General features: G+C 40.8%; 1 protein-coding gene across 1 annotated transcript; it reads right to left on the minus strand.

Moving 5' to 3' along the window:
- Positions 1-294: 294 nt before the first annotated feature.
- Positions 295-15081, minus strand: LOC148041349 (uncharacterized). Its single transcript, XM_087679092.1, has 3 exons — positions 14529-15081; positions 1489-1569; positions 295-820 (listed from the first exon to the last, which is right to left on the minus strand). Exons 1-3 carry the CDS (start codon positions 14893-14895, stop codon positions 372-374), a joined length of 897 nt encoding a protein of 298 aa, XP_087535218.1. The 5' UTR covers positions 14896-15081; the 3' UTR covers positions 295-371.
- Between the last annotated feature and the right edge of the window lie 5472 nt (positions 15082-20553).

Consider the following 20553-nt stretch of genomic DNA (forward strand, 5'->3'; position numbering starts at 1 on the left):
CCAGACCTAAAAAACTAAGTACAGAGCATACAACATAGATTTCACCACAACTGTGTAGATATGGGATTAAACAAATACATACTAATAGCAAGCATACACTGCGGAAAACCCAGTGTGGTGGAAACCTAAATGTGGACCAGCAATATAAATTACTCCACGCTCTGCGCACACACAAACTAAACTTACATCTGAGCTCATTTTGTGTCTTAGCCTTCCTCTTTTTCTTGGTAAATATCTGTGGACCATTATGATGCTCAAAACTCTATAAACTGGTCATCTGACCTGACTGCTAAAAACATTCATATTCATAAATTAAAAGCATATACATAGTGTACAGATTGTAGAAACTTTCTACGTGCTCAATGGCAAACTTAGAATTGTCGGCTTCTTATCTCGCTGTCGAGACCACGGTCGGGGTTTACATACAAATCACTATCATCCCAATCATCATCCAGGCCCCCCAATACTGGTCCATCTTCCTCATCTGATGGAAGAATTGATGAGCCCATCCATGATCTGAATCCTGCATTCAAGCGCCTCTCCATTTCTGGGTCCACCGTTGCTTCCAGCAATTCCATACCAATCGTTCGGCTCCCAAAATACTCACCTTCATCCATGATTACTGCAGCTTTACGACGAAGAACGAAGAAAGTGCCACTATACACAAATACCAAGCCCCAACAAGCTACTTCATAGCACCAGAATAAAGTAGGGGAGCAATCTGTATTGAAGTGTAAAATCATGGAGCCCAAAAAAACAGCTAAAAAGCCAAACACAACCGCAAAGGAAGCATTCAAAGTAGCTAGGCAACGCACTCCACCTGAAACAAAGATGAATCTTTAGTAAGTTTTAACAGACCCCCAAAGTGCAACCCAACAAATAGATGTGTTCATGAGGTTTCCCATACCACAAAGGTCTCCTCTTTTTCTTAGCAGTCTAGACATCTCTGAACAGACATCAAAGTGCAAGGCAACAAACACTGATGCTCATAAGATTTCCCATATGACAAAGGCCCCTCCTCTTTAGATTCACACTTTGGCACTCAGCTCTCTGTTTTCGTATTGCTGGCAGAAGGCATGATACATACAATAGCTTTTCAACAATAATTTCACCCTCAAACTTGGAATACTTACCATTCACATTAATCTAGAAATTGAGTAATATCTCTGTTATGATTGCCAGTACATTTGACACACTCAAAAGTCTTATGCAATTCATCTGCCTGAAAGACTTATTTATGAAGTTACTAGCCTAAAAACTGATTTCGAACCCACTCCACTAAGAACCTTACTGCTAGCCGACAATTGTATTGGAAGAAATATCTTATCTCACACCTAAACAATTCTAATATAGAAGTTAGTAGGTGCACATTTGGCTGAAAATGCATGAATTTCAGGTACTTCTAGTGGGTGTATTTGGGAATGAACCACCCTTTTCAGAAAAATTCTGAAGTAACAAAAATTGAAACAAAGTAGAAAAGTAATTTACCTCGCTTTGATGCACAGCAATTGTTTTCCACTACCTTTATACAGCCATGTCTCTCTGGAGCAGAGTAAGCTACAGCAATACCTGCCACAATTTGATTGTATATCATCAAGAAGCTGTGGAAAAATCACAAAATATGGAAACTCAGAAAAAACACCAAAGCAGAAAAGAACCATGATTAATATTTTGACTTGCTCTCCTCTTGAACAACATGTCTTGATAGATATGCTTGCATGCACGGACAATGCACATACTGAGGATCATCCACATGCACATGTATACATGCATCAAAAAGGAGCTATTTGCAAATTTCCTTTCGAAAGCTTTTGACTGGTCACTAGATAAAAGAAAATTTTGAAAAATCTGGCATCAAAAGGCTGCGGGATGGTCAAATTATACAATAGGTGTTAGCAAATTAGTCAGCTCCTTGGTGAGTCTAGGGATATGCATATGTGTTAGAGATTAGTCATCCCCTGGACTAGCATTTCTCAGGTTACCATTGGTGCAGCAACTTCTCTAGAAGGTACTTTCGGAGGGCAATAATGCCACATGGCAGCTGGAGGATTAAGGATTAGTTGATGATTATTTTATTCATTATTGATGTAGTCAGCAGCTTTTTGATTAGGTCAGCCAGTTTTGCTGGCCGACTGCATTATTTTATTGTATAATTTCCTCCTATTTAGGCGCCTAGTTGGCAGCCTGCCCTCCTCACTTGCTTTTCAAGGGCTGGTGGGAGAGAGACAGCTCAAGGAAATACATCAACAATCCTTGTATATCTGTCCTCTTCATTTCAACATTCATTGACTACAGATTTCTACATTCTTCTGTTTCTTTTCTCTCTCCCTTTCTCTCGTGTTCATTTTCTTTCAATCTTATGTCCATACACTTCCACATTCACTACACTATGACAATATGATGGCTGACCTGTTTATTTCTTGGCATTATTTTATTCCTATATATTTGGCTCCCTCCTCAATTTGTATCATCATCACCCACTTGCAAATTCCCAGTGCAAGGCCTATTGGAGAGAGGGAGCCAGTGCCAATGCCTACACAACCAATGAATCACTGTTGCACGCAACTATCTCGGGTTCAATATATGGATTCCATTTTTCGAGCATATCTCTGAGTTCTCCCTGTGAAATGTTCTTTTGTTTTTCTTCTGTTTTCTCTTGTGCTGTGCTGTCTATTACAACAGCCTTCTACGCTTCCATCACTACACTCACTTCCGACATGGTATGACACCTCTGTGTTTGGGCTCTAGGTGCTGTTTTATGTTGTGCAGTCTACCCTCACACGTAGCTGCTGCTGATCAGCCTCCTATCTGCTGCTGCCCAAGCAACCTGTCCTTGCTCAAAATGGCCTGATTTTCAGCCTCTATACCTGTGTTTAGTCATCAGCTGCCTGTGTTTTTGACTTTCTGCTTTATTTTCATGTTGATGACTGCATTTAATGCCTTGCCTGTCTGCATTTTGACCTACAGCTGCTGCATTTTCAGCATTTGATGCTTTTCAGGCTGGGCAACAGCATTTCCAACCTTTTAACAATGTTTGCTGACTGTCTTCACCTTGGACTTCTCAGATTTTGCAGTCAATGTTTGCTGACTGTCTTCACCTTGGACTTCTCAGATTTTGCAGTCATTTTCTGATCAGCTCCTCTTTGCACTACATGTGAACTCCTGATAGTGCAGTAGGTGCTGTGTTTTGGCTGTCCTCTCTCTCTGCTTTCCCTTATCTTCTCATCCTATCCTCTCCCAATGGCACTTGCCTGCTGTCCTACTGATGATAAACATGGTTTTTGGAGCTGTTGTGCGGCCTAACCCTCCCATTCCTGTCCTAGATGATTGGGACCCTATCAACCATGAGCAACTTGTGCCTACATGGGAATCTGATCATGAATGTGCGTATTCTACTCTTCTCTAATGCATCTCTAAAGAGGTTCTCCCGACGGTCACCTCCTATAGGATCGTTGTAACGGTATGGGAGAAGCTTCAAATGTTGTATGAGGCTCCCTCAACTATGCATGCCATTACCTTCTATGAACAGCTCCAACAAATGAAGTTCGAGCCAAAGGATACTATCTAGTGTTTCTTTCTTATGTTATATAAGTACAAGATCACCTTTGGCACATGCAGTCTACACTTCCTGAGATGGCAGCACCACCACGGGGGAGGAGGAGTGTCGGAATCTGCAAGAAGACAAGTGATCAAGTGGGGAGGGGGGCTGCCTATAAATAGACAAAAGGACAAACCCTAAAAATGCCCTAAAATGGGCACCCCACATCAATGACCAAAAAAGTGGCCGGGCAGCCAGTGGCTACCCACTAAAAGAGACCAAAAAGAAATACACATCCTAAGACAGCTAGTCGAGAGTGACTAGCCTCCCCCATCATAACACATGACGGACATGTCAGAGCTCCTAATGTCCTCGTCTGACTCAGATTGAGGCTCACAGGCACGAGATGACAAGGCATAACAAACATGACTGTTAACATTCTCATCTCTCAGTAGAGGTACATTCAAGAGCTCTTGGTGACTTTTGAGATGGAGACTTGTCGGCCCATTACTACTCCTATGGATCCGATTGAAAAACTGGATGTATTTTACTATGAGTAGGTAGTTGGAGCTTGGTAAGCCCGTTCTCCCACCTTTTTAAGCATTGTGAAAGGACCACAATACCTGGGTGAAAGCTTTGGACATTGTCCCGTTTTCATGGTTTTAGTTTGTTCAAGCACTTTAAGATAGACCAATTCTCCTTCTTGAAAGGAGACGTCTCTTCGGTGAGGATCTGCATAAGCTCTAGCTCGATTTTGAGCTTTCTTAATATTTTCTTAAGCAAATTTTAATATACTATTCATATCCTCCAAAAAGTCCTTGGCTGCCTGAACCTTTTCCTTATGCAGTCCTACTGCATGAGGAGCTCTGGGCTGAAACCCATACATTAACATAAATGGACTATATCCAATGGAAGAGTGCTTGGCACTATGATATGCAAACTCTGCTATTGGTAGATACTCTTCCCAATTAGTTTGCCTTTTACTTACATATGCCCTAAGCATATCTTCAAGGATTTGGTTAATCCTTTCAGTTTGCCCATCAATTTGCGGGTGATCTGCCGTACTCATGCTAAGTTTAGCATCCAACTTACTAAATACCACACGCCAAAATTGACTATCAAATTTTCTATCCCGATCAGAAACTATATTTGCCAGAAAGCCATACAATCGGTATATGTTCTCTACGAACAATCTAGCCAATTCTGGTGTTTTAACCTCAGTTGAAGTTGGAATGAACCTAGCCATTTTGGTTAACCTATCCACAATCACCCACACAGAGTCGTGCCCCCTCTCTGTTCTGGGTAATGCAACAATAACCATGGAGATACTCTCCCATTTTCCTGAAGGAATCTCTAGTGGATGGAGAAGTCCTTCCATTTTCAATCTTTCAGCTTTATTAACCTGGCATTTATTACATTTGACCACATAGTCAAGGACGTCCTTATTCATTCGAGGCCAATAGAACTGCCTTTTAATAAGACTATAAGTCTTATTAACTCCTGGATGTCCTGCGCTAGGGGTATCATGACACTCAAAGAGTATCTGGCGCCTTATTTCTTTATCTTTCGGGACACATACCCTACCCTTGTAGAGTAAATAACCATTATCAATGGTAAAATTCTTCCACTTGAATCCGGTTTGAGCAACCCCTGATGCTCCATTTCCTTGTTGAACATCCTCAGATATTCCTTCCTCAGTAGAAGCACTTTCATTTGGATCCCCATTTTTTATTGCTTCCCATACGTTGGAATATGCCGGATCAACCTAGCATTTCCCTTTTAAAGATTCAAGCAAATCGGAAGTGAACTGAGTAAAACTCAATTCATTTATGATGGGCATTCTGCTGAGTGCATCAGCTACTATATTATACTTTCCTTTTCTATATCTTATCTCATAGTCGAATTCTTGGAGGAGTTCGGCCCATCTCGCTTTACGTCCGTGTAGATCCGGTTGATCATTAAGCCACTTAATGCTTTCATGATCCGACAAGATCAAAAGTTTGGCACCGTACAGATAGTGCCTCCATTTCTTCATTACATATACTATGGCATATAGCTCCCTCTCATAAACAGAATAATTTTGTTTTGCACGGTCTAATTTCTTGCTTTCAAAAGCAACTAGTCGACCTTCTTGTAATAAGACCGCGCCTATCGCCTTATCACTGGCATTGGCTTCAACCACAAATGGTTTATTGGGATCCACAATTAATAGTACTGGAGCTGTAGCAATAGCTACTTTAAGTTTTTGAAAACTTTCATTTTGGTATGTTCCCCAATTAAAACTTTTTCCTTTCCCTTTAAGTTGGTCTGTCATTGGAACAGCTATTTTGGCATAATCTTGAATGAATCTACGATAAAATCCAGATAAACCTAGGAAGATCTATAGCTCTTCCAGGTTCCTTGGAGATGGCCATTCAATAATTGCCCTTACTTTTTTTGGATCCATCTTGATTCCCTCTTTCGAGATAATATGCCCCAAATATTTGACCTCTTGTGCGAAGAATTCACATTTAGTTTTCTTCGCATAAAGGTAATGTGTTCTTAACAGTTGGAATACCAATTGTAAGTGTTCCAAATGTTCTTCTCTTGATTTACTAAAGATCAAGATATCATCTAAGAAGACTACTACAAAATGTCCTAGATAGGGCCATAAGACACTATTCATCAGCTTCATAAAGGTAGCTGGTGCATTAGTGAGGCCAAAAGGCATCACCGAAAAATCATAATGCCCATATCTAGTGCGAAATGCTGTCTTAGGAACATCTTGTGCCTTAATTCTTACTTGGTGATAGCCTGATCTTAAATCTATCTTTGTGAAGAATTTTGCCCCTTGTAATTGATCAAAAAGATCTTCCATTCTGGGCATAGGAAATTTATTCTTCACCGTTATTTTATTAAGTGCTCTATAATTAACACAAAGTCGCATAGAACCATCTTTTTTCTTTACTAATAAAATTGGGAAGCCCAAGGTGAATTACTGGGTTGTATAAACCCTTTATCAAGGTAATCCTTAATTTGTCTTTCAATTTCTTGGTGCTGCGTTTCACTTAACTTATAAGGTGGTTTAGAAATAGGGTATGTATCCTTATTTGTGTCAATTGGGTGATTTATATCACCCCTATCTGGTGGAAGGCCACTTGGTAAATCAGAAGGAAACACATCTTTAAATTCATCTAACAAACTACTTAATTCATTATTTACATTCAACTCACAAACATAAAAAAATTGTTGCTTTATATTACAAAAAGTAAAAGTGTTTTGTACAGGAAGAGACCATAACATATATACCTCACAAGCTTCCTTCTTTATCAGCTTCTGAACCTCAGTGGAACACAGCAAAGGATTATCAGATACTTCATGTTCACCTTGAATGACAAAAGTCTTACCATCCCTTTCAAATTCCAATGTATTATGATGATAACTACGTTTTAAGGATGGTTCCAATCCCCATGGCCACTCCCTCCCTAAAGCAATATCGGCTCTTTCCATATTCATAATTTGGAAATCGAGTTTATCTTTATATCCTTGGATCTCAATTTCCAAATTAGATGCCATTGTATCCCATATTTTATTATCTTGACCTTGCATCATACGAACAACATATTGATGCCCACTCTTTTATTGGGGAAGTTTCAATTTTTTGACAAGTGCATAATTTATGAAATTATGGGTAGCAGAGTCATCAATCATGACTCTAACCTTCTTTCCACCTATCAATCCGTGCACTCTAACTAAATCATGTGGCCCAAAGGTAGGCTGCCACATAGAAGTTGACATACAACACTTGTGTTGTACATCCATGTCCAAGACCTCTAAAGATTTATACCTTTCATGTCCCTTTAATTCTAAGGTCTGCACTACATGGATTTGTTTTTCCTTTCCCTTGCCCTTGTCCTTATCCTTTCCTTTGTCTTCCCCCTTTTTCCTTTGAGGGCAATTCCAAGCAGCATGGTTAGGAGATAGGCAATTGAAACACAACTTTTTTTTTTTTTTGCCTTATCAAAGTCATCTAGACTTAACTTTGGCCTTACATATTGTTTCTTTTCAAAAGGTTGTTTTTTGCCCTTAAAAAATGGCATTTTCCTTTTAAATTTGCCCACAAATTTTGAGGTTTCCAATTCCTTAGACTTGGGCTCCGTATCAGTGAGACTAGTGAGTGTACCTGGACGCGTACTATCTTCATTGATTAATGCAAATTTAATTGCCTCTTCCAGCGTCTTAGGTGAACTCCTTTTTACTTCCTTTTTACAAGCCTTATCTAGTCCCCTAATGAATCCTCTTGTCTTTTGAAATTCATCTATTCCTTCCAATTTGAGAATTATCTCACGATATTCCTCCAAATATGTCAACAGGGGTCTTTCCTTTTGTCTGACATAATCCCAATCTTTCCAATTTCTTTCCATTTCATTTTTAGGAAGGAATTCTTTCAAAAAGACGGATTCAAATTGAGCCCAAGTTTCAGGTATTTTATTTGCCTCCTTTAAAGTTCGCCACCATTTATACGCTTTTGGCCCCAAAGTTAAACTGGCCTCCAGTGCTTGGAGATGTGGTGGAGTATTTTTAAGTTTATGTAGATCTTCCCATTTTTGGAGAAAATTAAAGATAGTATCTTTATTTCTATCTTTTTCCTCCTCGTGAAACTAAGGGGGTTTCATATCTTTTAGAACTGGATTATCCCTCAACTTGTGGTGAGGTTCCTTAGGATCTCACATAGTCAGATCTAAATCTTTCGATGAAGATGGGATATCCGAGGTTTCTATCTTATTTTTATCCCTTTGTAGTAATAAAGTTAATTGAGATTTTATTTCAGTGAGTGTTTGAGTTAAAAATTCCATTTGAACCCCCTGTGCCTGCACACGAGCAGTTAGATCATCAAATTGTTCTCATGTGGCAAAGAATTCTTCCCACTGTTCTTCTTGCATCTCCGTTTCATGGGGATCTACCATAGGGTGGTCCCCAGAACTAGAACCTTCCATTACTCCCTCTTCCCCTTTTTCTGCCATTAATACACTGGAATTGGAAAGCAAAGATAAGAAATTTGTATACAAAGTAAAGTACTTCCCTGGCTATAATGACAGGGCAACTGTTGCTGGTTTTATTAATAAGCCCGAAGAGTGAGGAATAATTTTTATCTTCCCGAACTAAGCCAGTCACGCTAGAAATGAAGTTTATTGGCAGAAACGGGACTAAATATTCCCCTTCTTAATGGTCACGTGAACCACTAGTATGTCTTCTATGTATAGGACGGGTCTGAGTGATTTCAGTCAACTGGCAACGGATTTGATCTCTGACTTCAGTCAGCTGGTGACGAATCCGCTGTAAAACTGCTCTCCGAAGACAATCGTGTGTGGCGTGTGGCACGTGAAGTACCGTTTCACTCTTTACGACTCCCTGCAGCGTCTCACGCTCTTCGTAACGTCACACGATTTACGTCTCCTTGCGGCGTCTTTAAACGAATGACGGGTGACGTGTCCGTCAAATCGTCTAGCCCTCGCCTTAGTCGCCTGACCCTCGCCTTAGTCGCCTGAAAAGACTTCGTGAATAGCTTAACAAAATCAGGACCCGACGACTCCAGCAGGATGCGATGGCAGCTCTAATACCAATGTTATAAGTTGACTGATAAGATGAAGAGAGCGGAAGAGAACACAGTCCGACACTCAAAGGGCACGAGATTCTTTTTTTCCTCCCAACCTTGCCTAGTTATTGCTAGCAACTCTCATCGTAATCCGATTGCCAGCCGTCACTTTATTGGTGAGTCCTACTATTCCTGGACTCTCTTTAATTCTAGGCTCCCCTAAACCCCGTTCGGACGCCCAAGGCCCCAGACGATCATCCCTCTTGCCTATTTCCCGTAATTTACCTTATTAATATAACACTCCCCCACTTGGTATTGCAAGGATGTGTAAAAGTTGTAATAAGTTATGCTAGTTGGGCTTTGGGGTCAGTTGGTATCAATTTTGACCCTAGGACAGTTATTTGGCCGATAAGTGTCAGTGTACTCCTTCTCGTCTTCCCCCTTTTGCTCCTCTTCCACCTTGACGACTCCTATTCCTTCTTCTTAAACTATTTCTACTTCTTCCCCATCCCCTTGGGTGTCTTCTAGGGGGCTTGAGCCGTCTAAGAAGGAACCCTCTTCTTCTAATGACGGGGATCTACCTTTACCCAATGAGAGGGAGTCTCTTTCCCAAACATGTGCATTGCAGGTACATGAGACCTCTCGATCTCCCTCACAACAAGATGAGCCTATCACCATTTCTCAATGGTATCAACGGGTCATGGAGAATGCAGGTGTTACTCACTTTCTTGCAACCCTTTAGACCCACATAGATCAGCCAGGATACATGCCCAATGGGATAGTTCACAACTTTACTCTATGTGAATGGAGTGAAGTGGATCGTTAAGATTAAATACCTAGCTGATGGTTCCTTGGACAAGCACAAAGCTAGGCTTGTTGCCAAGGGTTTTACCCAAGGAGCGGGTTTGGATTATTAACTTTCATGTCTACAACCCATATGTCTACTATTCCAGCTATTTTGGCTCTTGCAGCCGATCACCGTTGGCCTGTATTTCAAATGGATGAGAAGTCTACCTTTTTAGACAGCATACTTGAGGAGGAGATTTATGTTTCACAACCTCCTAGTTATCTTGTGTAAGAAAAGGAAAATTGTGTCTAAAAATTGCAAAAGGCTATTTATGGCTTGAAGCAACCTCCTAGGGCTTGGTACCACAGGATTGATTGATTCTTATTAAAGAGTCACTTCCATCGCTCAAATCATGACCCCAACCTTCATTATACAATTGTAGATGACAAGTGTGCCTTAGTCATCTTGTATGCAAATGACTTGATTATCACAAGGAGTAACTCACAAGAGATTGATCAAACTCAAGATCTTGTGGCAAGAGTTCAACAAGACGGACCTCGCAATCCTTCACTTCTTGCGTGGTCTAGAGCTCTATCAGATGGTACAAAGCATTTTCATCTCCCATTACAAGTACATCTTCGAGCTTCTTTCAGAGTTTGGTATGGCCAAGTGTCGGCTTATTTCTTGCTCCATGGACCTTGAGTCCAAGTTGGTTACTACCAAAGATCCCCTTGTGCATACTACACAATACACACATCTTGTTGAATCACTAATCTGGCTCATCCATACTAGGCCAAACATCTCATTTGTGGTAGAATTGTTGTCTTCTTTCATAAAGACTCCTAGTCAAGCTCACTAAAGGGCTACTTTGTGCATGTTGCACTACTTAAAGAGGAGTCAATCCTAAGAGATCATGTGTGGAGAGGGGGTCACTCTTGCTGGATAGAGTAACTCAAATTGAGCAAGTGGTGTGGAGTTGACACACTCCACTATAGGTTTTACTTTCTCCCGCGCATTAGAAGCCATATTATGAAGCAACAAGGAGCAACCTACCATGGCCTTATCTTCTACAGAGGTCAAGTATTGTGCACTTCGTTCTACAACTCAAGACAATTTGGCTCCATCACTTGTTGACGAAGATAATCATTCCCCAAACAAAACCCACATAATTGCACATGGATAACCAAAGTGCCTTAGATCTAGCAAAGAACCTTGTGTTTCATACTCATACGAAGCACATAGAGGTTCAGTACCACTTTGTTGTGAAGCAGATCATGAATTTTGAGTTACCGATTGTCTATTGTTCCACAAAGGATAATGCAACAAATCTCTTCATTAAGTCTCTTCCACAGGCTCACTCCCAAGATTTGAGAGGAGGCATTAGCCTACCATTTTAATCAATCAATTTGTCATCTCCTAGTTGGGAGCTTCGTCAAAGTCAAACAAAGATATTGGAGCTCTATCTTTTCCACTCAGTTTTGTGTGCATTCCTTCCTCCAGTTTGTGTCAAAGGTGTATGCACAATATCTCAATAATTGCACATGTCCTACCAAATGTTATGCAACCCCAAACATCAACCATCAACCCAAAGTGTGCCACATCAACATTTTTAATTGGACTAATCAACCAGCTTTGGGCAAGTCAACTATATATTTTTAGTAGTAATTCGTTGCTTGATCAAATTTGGAGGTTTAGGGCCATTGATGGCCTAATAGGCCTACTACATATCTTTAGTAGCAAGGCTACAAGTTGCGCACTCCATCTACATCTCCCTCTCTGCCTCCAATGCTGCCATTATCTTTAGCTTGATCTGATGCCCTCACAATCACTTTGGGCTTAGGTAGGGATTGATCAATCTAGCATTGTATTCAACTTTCTTTCTAAATTCCATGCAAATTTCTCTTTCTTTCCTATCATCTTTCTCCTCCTTTTCTCTCTCTATTCGTGTTTCTCTTCCATTATACATTCTCATAGAAAAAGGGAGAAAAAGTATGTAGGCATGGTGATAAGATGGTGAAAGAACCACTAGTGGAAAACAACTCACAATCTGCTTAGGGATGCTCTTCACAATGAGATGCATAGAGTAATCCTACATGATGAGAATGCGCACATAACAAGTGCCACTTTTGGATAGTGTCCCTTGGAAAAAAATTATTCACTTGCCTTAGTATCCTTTGACAAAGATGATGATGATCATGCAATACAAAGGGGAGGTGCAATAGAGAAGGAAGGCTAATGTTGAAGACGAACGTTGAAACTCGTAGAATACCAACGAAGGGCAGAAACCCCCTCTCAACCATGGATGTCGATACCGAAAAATAAAGAGCAGCCTAATGTCCATCTTTATGTGGTGTTGAGTATCATGAAAGAGGATGTGAATGAAGCATCCTGACTACAAAAGCTAAGAAAAGCAACACTTATGATAGCTTCAAGAGATATCACAAGATCTGCCTCGAGGAAAAGCCTCCATGTTGATAATAGGGCAAGTCTCTAAGGAAGATGAAACCCAATCCACATTAATTGACCTTGGACCAATACTAATTTATAAATTAATGGCTAGTCCCACAAATGTCACCATTGGATATTTAATGGCTCAATTAATGGCCTAGAATCCAAACTCACACCAAGTAGCCACAGGTACCTAGCCAGCATAACTTTGTACAACTATTGTCAATGTCACCCAATGTTCACTTGGACTACTTAGGCTATTATCATGCCTTAACTAACTTGCCCTTCACATGTGCACCGTACATGTGCACAATTTCATAATATCAAAGCTAAGAATTAAAAATGTATATCCTCATGACATCAATTGAGGATACTGCATTGAAGACAAGTTTGAGCTAATTCAAAAAGCAAGGCATATAGGAATCACTCGCATCAAGAGAGTATTCCTTTTGTGACAACAAGTCACTTGTGATCCATACAAGCTTTAAATATTGATAAAGAAATATTGAAAAGGGGTATCAACCTTTAGGATCTACCATGTTTCATATACTATGCAAGAGCGCATTCTAACTCTCCTATTTGGTGAGTTTTTTGTTTATTTGCTAATTTATTTCATGTGTATAGCTTGGTTTATGAAATTGCCATTTAGACCAAACCTACAAGCCAATTTCACCCAATGACATGGACTTCAAGTCTCCAACCTATAATCATTGCACATGATTCATCATGTCATTCATTATCTATGTTTTTGAATTCTATATCTCAATGTTTGGCCTACAACCTATTGCTTCCCACAAACCCTAACCATTTATTTACACTTTTCAATGTAAACTATGCCTGGAATCCATGATGTATCTAAAACTTGACAACATTCCAAATGTCCTTAGAAGGTAACAACCAATTCTAAGCAAATGAGACAGCACTTGAAATATAAACGTTTCGCAATAGTGCAATAAGAAGCATGCCTCCTTGACATGGCATATGATGTGACATCAAAAAGAGTGCTCAATTGTATTCTAGGAGGTCCATTTAGATACAAGGTATATGCAATGGTCAATACTAAAAATTGCACTTGCTGCAATCATGTTGGTAAAATGATTACCAAGGTAATGTCACAACACCTTATCCACTCTTCTTCATTGAGTTCTCGAGTTATCAAGGCTAAAGTAAAATTGTTGGGCCCTTGTGCAACCTACCCCTTTACCTTAGTTGTCATAGTTGTCCTATGTGATATAAATAGGGATATTATAACAAAGAATACCCACAAGTAAAACAACTATTGTAAACTCAAACTATAAAATGTCACATCATCACCAAACCTTACTGCATATTTGCCACCATCATCAACCTAATACTTGTTTATGCTTGTTAATTGCAAAAACAATGGTCTCAATTTCAAGTTAGACCAAAAACACTAATAATATGGCCAATTTCTTCCCACATCTTGGATCCATTGAAGCAGTCTCTAATGGTTTGTTGGAGGGAGGAGGACAGACCAATAAACCCTCAACAACCAATTGATCTTGGCTACAAGACTAGAAGAGTGAAAATAATGAATTGATGTATGCTAAAAACCAATTTGAGTTCTTTTAGCACACACGCACAGACATCGATTACTCTCAATCGTGCATTGGGACTTTGCAAAGACCAGCAATAATGCTTAATACTAGGATACAACAATGCATGCACCCATGAGGCTTCTCAGATCGACTTGATCTCTACAAGCTCGGTAGCATGTTGGTGGCTATCAGTTCGGATAAGAGATCATATACAAATCTATGTTATTAGCCGAAGACAAATTCCACAGGAACACAGAAAAGACACCATAAGAATCTAGTTGTTGGAACTGAAATATGAAGACTCCTATCCCATGGTGTATGCCATTGATCCTTGATGACCTAGAATCCAATACAACAAAATATTTAACATAAATTGTCCACTACAATATACATGATACACCAGGCAAGTAAATATGATCATGATCTACATTTGAGACTAGACGTTCCTGCGACCACTACTGGGGATTCAAATGATGTAGTAGGCAAGTGAATAAATAATCCTGGTCTATCTTTGACGACCGTGCGATCAGGTAGGGGAAGGATCCAATACAGCGAGATAGATAATATCGAAGGTGAGTAAAAAATAAAACGTTCCCACTTTGGCTTCGAGACTAGGTGTACCTGCGATCAGGTATGGGGATGAAATGCAGAGGAGGAGGGCGGTTGGGATAAAATTCATAAGCCAGAAGAACTGTGTCGCTTCATATTCTGTGAAGTAGTAGGAATGCATAGAATCATCGGTGATGCCAGAAGGAGGCAGGGGGTGCTTGGAGCAGAACGCCCGATTTCCTCCCCTTGGGAAGACCACGCTGAGGGAGACGAACGCCGCAACAAGCACGGACGCGAACAGCAAGCAGGCCACGGTCAGAAGAAAGGGCCGCAGCAGCCATCGCCACACTTTCTCCTCCTCCCGCAGCTCCCTGTACTCGTCCCTGGACATGAAAGTCTGGCGCAACAGATCGCCAAAGGCATCGCCGGCTCTCTTCATCGAGCTAGGATCTGTTGTCTTGTCTGAGGCGCAGAGAAAATTAGGGTTCGGATTTCTAAAGTTCTCTGTGCAGAAATGCCCTACAGCCGATGAAGCCGGAGAAGGGGACGCATGTTAGCTGGCGTTCTCTCGCACAGCCGCAAGAACCACATTACCGCCGTTCGGGCATCGAGAGTTGATCATCCGTCTAGAAAGTTATTTGTAAGATAACGCCCTTCCCAACACAATTATTAAGGTCCGCTAAAGCCTTAACATTGCTTTGAGATGTCTTTCTAAATTTAGCATTCTTTAATTTTTTTGTAATGAGAAATTTGAGGTTCGAAACTCAACCTATTTAGGATAAGATGTGGTAGACCTGCCCAATTAGGGTAAGGGGGCCTATTTAGGGACATCTATTGGGGCCCACCCATTTCTGGCAATTTTTATTACAAACTACCCATCTGACCACATGACCACCAAGGCTCGCCCTTCTTTGAACCCCACAAAAAACTTGGCGTTGCCACATGTCAATTTGGAGGTGGATTAATCAAGAAAAGGAAAAATAGAGATGGAAAAAATGCCCAACAATTCGGCACACACCTTCCCCCCTTTTTATGACTAGTAATGCCCTGCCAAGTGGTACTATTACTCTAGTACAGTGACAATGCCACTTTACTTCAGTGGCATGATACCTTGCATGCTCTCTCTCTCTCTCTCTCTCTCTCTCTCTCTCTCTCTCTCTCTCTCTCTCTCTCTCTCTCTCTCTCTCTCTCTCTCTCTCTCTCTCTCTCTCTCTCTCTCTCTCTCTCTCTCTCTCTCTCATGGCTTTCTCAATACTCCATGAAAAACCAAGAAGTCAACCCTCTCTATTGGCAACAACAATGGCTTCTTCTGCTCCTCAAACCAGCCTCTTCTACTTCAACAAAACCAAAGACACCACTACCAACAACTACATCGAAAAGAGGAGGATCACTCTCAAGAAAAAGAAGAAGACTTTCAATTCACCATGGACGTCTAGCCTTTCTCCAACAATAGTGCTAGACTTAAGCAAGAAGCGCAATTTCCACAAGGTTTTGACTCTAGGCAAGAGAGATTGCTATATGTGATTTGCACAAAGATGTATGAGGTTTTCATCTTTACAAGAGAGATTAGAGGGGTGGTGAAGATTCGGAAGGCTGAAAAGGATTATACATTGTTCTTTTTCTTATCTTCTATCTCTTATTCTCTACTTCCTTCTCTCTCTGATCCCCTGTGGATACAACCTTCCGACTAAAACCCCTCCAACAATGTAACAAGAGTAGATGTGTTGTTGCTCATCCCACATCAATGGCTTTTCTAAGAGCTTTATGTGCTCTTTTGTCTGTTTACCAATGTTAGGGAAAATATATGCATGCATGAGTGATGTTAGCTTATTGTCTAGCTAGACTAAACACTTCATTTCTAGCTCGTGAGTTTGTTCCGCTATCTCTTCAACCATCTCCACAAGTGTTTTCTTCTTATGCCTTGGCTTTAAGTGCTCTGGAGGATCTACATACGACAAATATGCTTTTTGAAAGATCACTCCTGAGAGTGGATTTACTAGGGCTTGTTCCTTTGTGGACGTGGCGACTGTTGTCTCACATCCAAAGGTTGTGGCTGTTGAAATCCCCATTCAGAAGTGGTAGTAGTTGAGTTAGTGGGATGGTTACTTTTGTCAGTCGAGGTTGATTGTTTGATCAAATCCTTAGCCTAATAGGGAGTGGCAGTATCCTTGGTTAGCTTTTGTGGGTTTATTTGCATAGGTTGAGCAGTTACATGAGATTGTTGCTACTAGGCTTCCTATTTTTGCTTAGTTGAAGTTGATTTAGCAAATGTTGAACTCATGAGTGGGCTAATCACAGTCTCTAATGGTTGCTTGACTTTCATAAATGGCCCTAGTTTCTCCTTCATTGAGCATTCATTTTCAATTAGAGTGCACAATGTGAATGGCACCTTGCTCCCTTTGTTGAAGTTGATGGCTTGTTAGCTATTATCAGTCTCTCCCTAGATTTGGCAACAACATCAAGCAGCTGTGCTTCAGCAATGTTGAGCTGACTCTCCTTTTTTTGATAGAGAGAAAGTTCAACTTCTTGGTTTCTATCTTAGTTGGTTCAATTTCTTTCACAGTTTTGGACATAGACCTAGAGCCTGATTTGGGTCTTCTTCAATGTTCCCTTGCATTGGTCAAGAGTTCGGCATTGGTTGACAGAGTTGGTGATATAGGGGGTTTGGGTAGCCAGATCCATTGGTTTCCTGAGTTCCCTAAGTTCTTCACCTCTTTTTTCATGGAGGTTTTTTCTTGGCACTATTAGGAACTATATTAGAGATGTTAGATGCTTGGTTTCTCTCGCTAGAACTAGGGAACTTTGCACTAGTGGGTATCTACTTCTAGTATTGTGCCTCTAGTAGTTCTCTGAGAACCTTGTGACTCTCTCTACTTGAGTTTCGTGCTCACTTAGCAATAGGTTGCTTGGTCTTCCTGTGTGCATTGGCAAGATTGCTTTTGTCAAAAGTTGTGACTATCTTGACATCAAGTTGGGTTAGGCATATTTGATGTGCTCAAAAGTCCACATCACACTTTATGGTGCGCTTGAAAGGTTGTCCAAGTAGAATTTCCTTTCATATGTCCTCTTTGTTGGGAAGCACATAGAACATGGTTGGCAAACTCTCAATCTCAAGGGTTATTACAATTTTACATTTTCTTAAGAGAGACTACGGTGATCCTCCATAAGGATTGACTATAGCCTCAATAGGCACAAGATTGGGTTGTCTTATGCAAGTCCATGCCTCATAGGTGAGGATATTGTAATTAGCTCCTTCGTCAATGAGAGCTTCAGTGATGTGCTCTCACCTTACAACTAATTTGACCCTAAGGTAGGTAGGTGGGATTAGCTCATCATCTTTTGAGTCAATTATGGTAGCCTTAGCCATGGGGTGGAGATAGCATGCCTAACATGCATGTGAGAATTGCTATGGGGTCCCCTACATTCAATACAATTGTGAAACAGATGAGTGGATCTATATTCAATGGATTGAGGGTCATTTGCAGTGGGTCATGGCCCAAGACAGATGGCCTAGGACAGTAGTGGCCATCATGACCTAATTGATAGATAGTTTGATAATCTTTAGCCTTATAAGGGCTGTGGGCTATGTATTTATGGGGAAATTCATGAGAGGATTCCATGGCATTTTTTATTTGTATTGTGTTCTTGAATCAGTCGTATAGATTTTTCATTTTGCATTGTAGTTGGGTTGTCTTTTCGTGGAGTTGGAGAAGAAGTTTGGGATTTCTAAACATGTTTTTCCTTTCCAAGTTTTGAGTATTTAAAGAATCAAGGCTTCCTTGTTCTATATCAAGAGCATTGGTGGATTTAGCTATGGAAGCATTAGAGCACTCAATCCTCTCACCTCTCGTTGTATCTACTAGTCAATTTACACCATGGCCATTCTATTTTATGTATTTTAGGGTCATTGTGGAGAGGTTTGATTTCATAGTGTGTTGATAATAACTCATGATTGCTAGGAAATTGTCCAATACTTTTTGCTAGTATAGAGTTTTTTGTTCTTGATGGGGATAAAATAGAATAATAGAGTTGAAAGTGCTAGGTTTTGGTCATATGTTGGCTATCATGAGCAAAGAATGCACATTTTCATGATTTCAATTACGTGTATGTGCGTAGTGCGCAAGCAGGCTTTCCTTCCTTATAAACACTTGTGAGTGCTTAAAACAACTTGCAGCACAGTAATTAAGCTATACATAAGTCAGAAATGATGTCAATGATCATAGTAACTTTTGCATTCTTGGCTCTTGAGCTTCCAGTCTCTATGGTTCCTCATATTTCAACTTTTACTTTCCTCAAATCCTTGCATTCCTACTTTTGGTTTAGTTTCCATACTTAAAGTTCACCTGCACAACAATGTCTACATGTGCGATAGTGCAATGTAACCTGTATGCCCTAGATCTATACGTGTGTGTGGATGTGAGATGTCAGGTAAATGTGTAGGTACGTGGATCCTACGATGGATGTGTGGGCGAGCATGTGCATGTGCATGTGGAGCTACTAGTGCTGGAGTGTGTGGATCAAGTCATAGGTATATGTGTAATGATAGTGCACTAAGGAGTTGCCTACATGTGCAAGAATGTGTGTCTATATATGGCGTATGCAAGAGGAGAGGTTGGTGAGTTGATGCACAATGTAATAGACTATAATGCTACTCTAGTGTACGTATGCCTTGGACATTGGGTACTCGTGCTATGCACTTGTAGACTAAGGTAATGCCATAAGCGATTGCATGGGTGCACTAAAAGATGTTTTAGGGTTGGGAATGTGTGCCCTCGAAGTTTAATCCCAAGGGATTGCATTGATAAGCAAGGATTGGGCCCTCTCCTACAATGTGAGTGCATGTATAACCAATGATGCAAGCTAAATGCATGTTACTTGTGATGGTTGTGGCATCCAATGGGCAAGTGGTAGTGTATGCTCTACTTGTGAGTGTATGGATAGTGCTAAAAGTGCACTATTTACATGTTCATACTCTAAATGCAACATGAGTTACATGTGACTACAAGAGCTTGCACACATGCAGTGTAAGTGCTTAATGCAAGTGTGTGATGCGTTGCAAGGTAGGTTCAACCCAGCAGTGGAATGGGTGTATGTGAGTGCAACATTTATGTGCACAAAGTTATGATTGCATATGTATGTGCCTATGATGGAAGGGAGTTAACTCGGTTAGATCAGCATGCATGCCCTTAGTGCATGCACACCCTAGGTGCACTAAGCGATTAGGAGTGCTATGAAAGTGCAAGTATGGGAAATCACACAATCCGTTCTAAGGGAAAAATGTGCACTAACTTCAAGTGCAAGGCTAAGGTGTTCAATGCATGATGCACCCAAATGTCGATGCACTTGTGCCTAGCGTATATGTCCGAATGTGGGATATGCCTAAGTGTGCACATGGATAGTTAGGAAAGTATTGTGCTGCACCAAGGGGGATGCTAGTGCATGTAAGTACACTAGTCATGTTGCTCTCATGCACGTATGTGCTTGTGAGCTCCTAATTGGGAGCACTTTAGTGTGTGCAGTGCACCTTAGTAGATGTAGCAATGAGGTGTTAATGCTCATGTGCAAGGTATAATGCACAAGGTGCACCTAGGTGGCTCTAAGAAACCACATCATTTCTACAGTTTCCCTTCTTCATTCCCATTTTTGGTTCTAGTTTCCAACCCCAAAAAGGCTTTCTAGGGTCTTTCGAGAGTGTCAAAGTGCCATACGAGAGACTTTAGTGGGTTCAAGACTATTTGTGCTTACATATATGACACCTCCCATTCATTATTTACTTGTACTCAACATAGTCTCTCACTTCTTCCGAGACTTTTGTCTCTCCTCCCTCCTTCCATCATCTTGTTTAGGCACCCTGTCACCTTCAGCCTCAGGTTTGCATTTGGAGCCCATCCGAATTGTGTCAACTTCTCCACTCTAGCGATAGCTCATCTCTGTTTGGCATCAACATCCCCAACTTGGCGATAGCTTTCTTCACCTATGGACACTTCTCCTTCACTTGGTGTCAGCTTCCTAGACTCAACACATTTGCATTTTGGTTCCCGGCCACTCCCCTTCATCAAGTCTCACACTTCCAATTGGTGCCTCCATCTTTAGAGAC

Source organism: Lygodium microphyllum, chromosome 1 (assembly GCF_053477565.2).
Source record: "Lygodium microphyllum isolate KBCC chromosome 1, Lygodium_microphyllum_v1.1.10, whole genome shotgun sequence".
Taxonomy (NCBI): domain Eukaryota; kingdom Viridiplantae; phylum Streptophyta; class Polypodiopsida; order Schizaeales; family Lygodiaceae; genus Lygodium; species Lygodium microphyllum.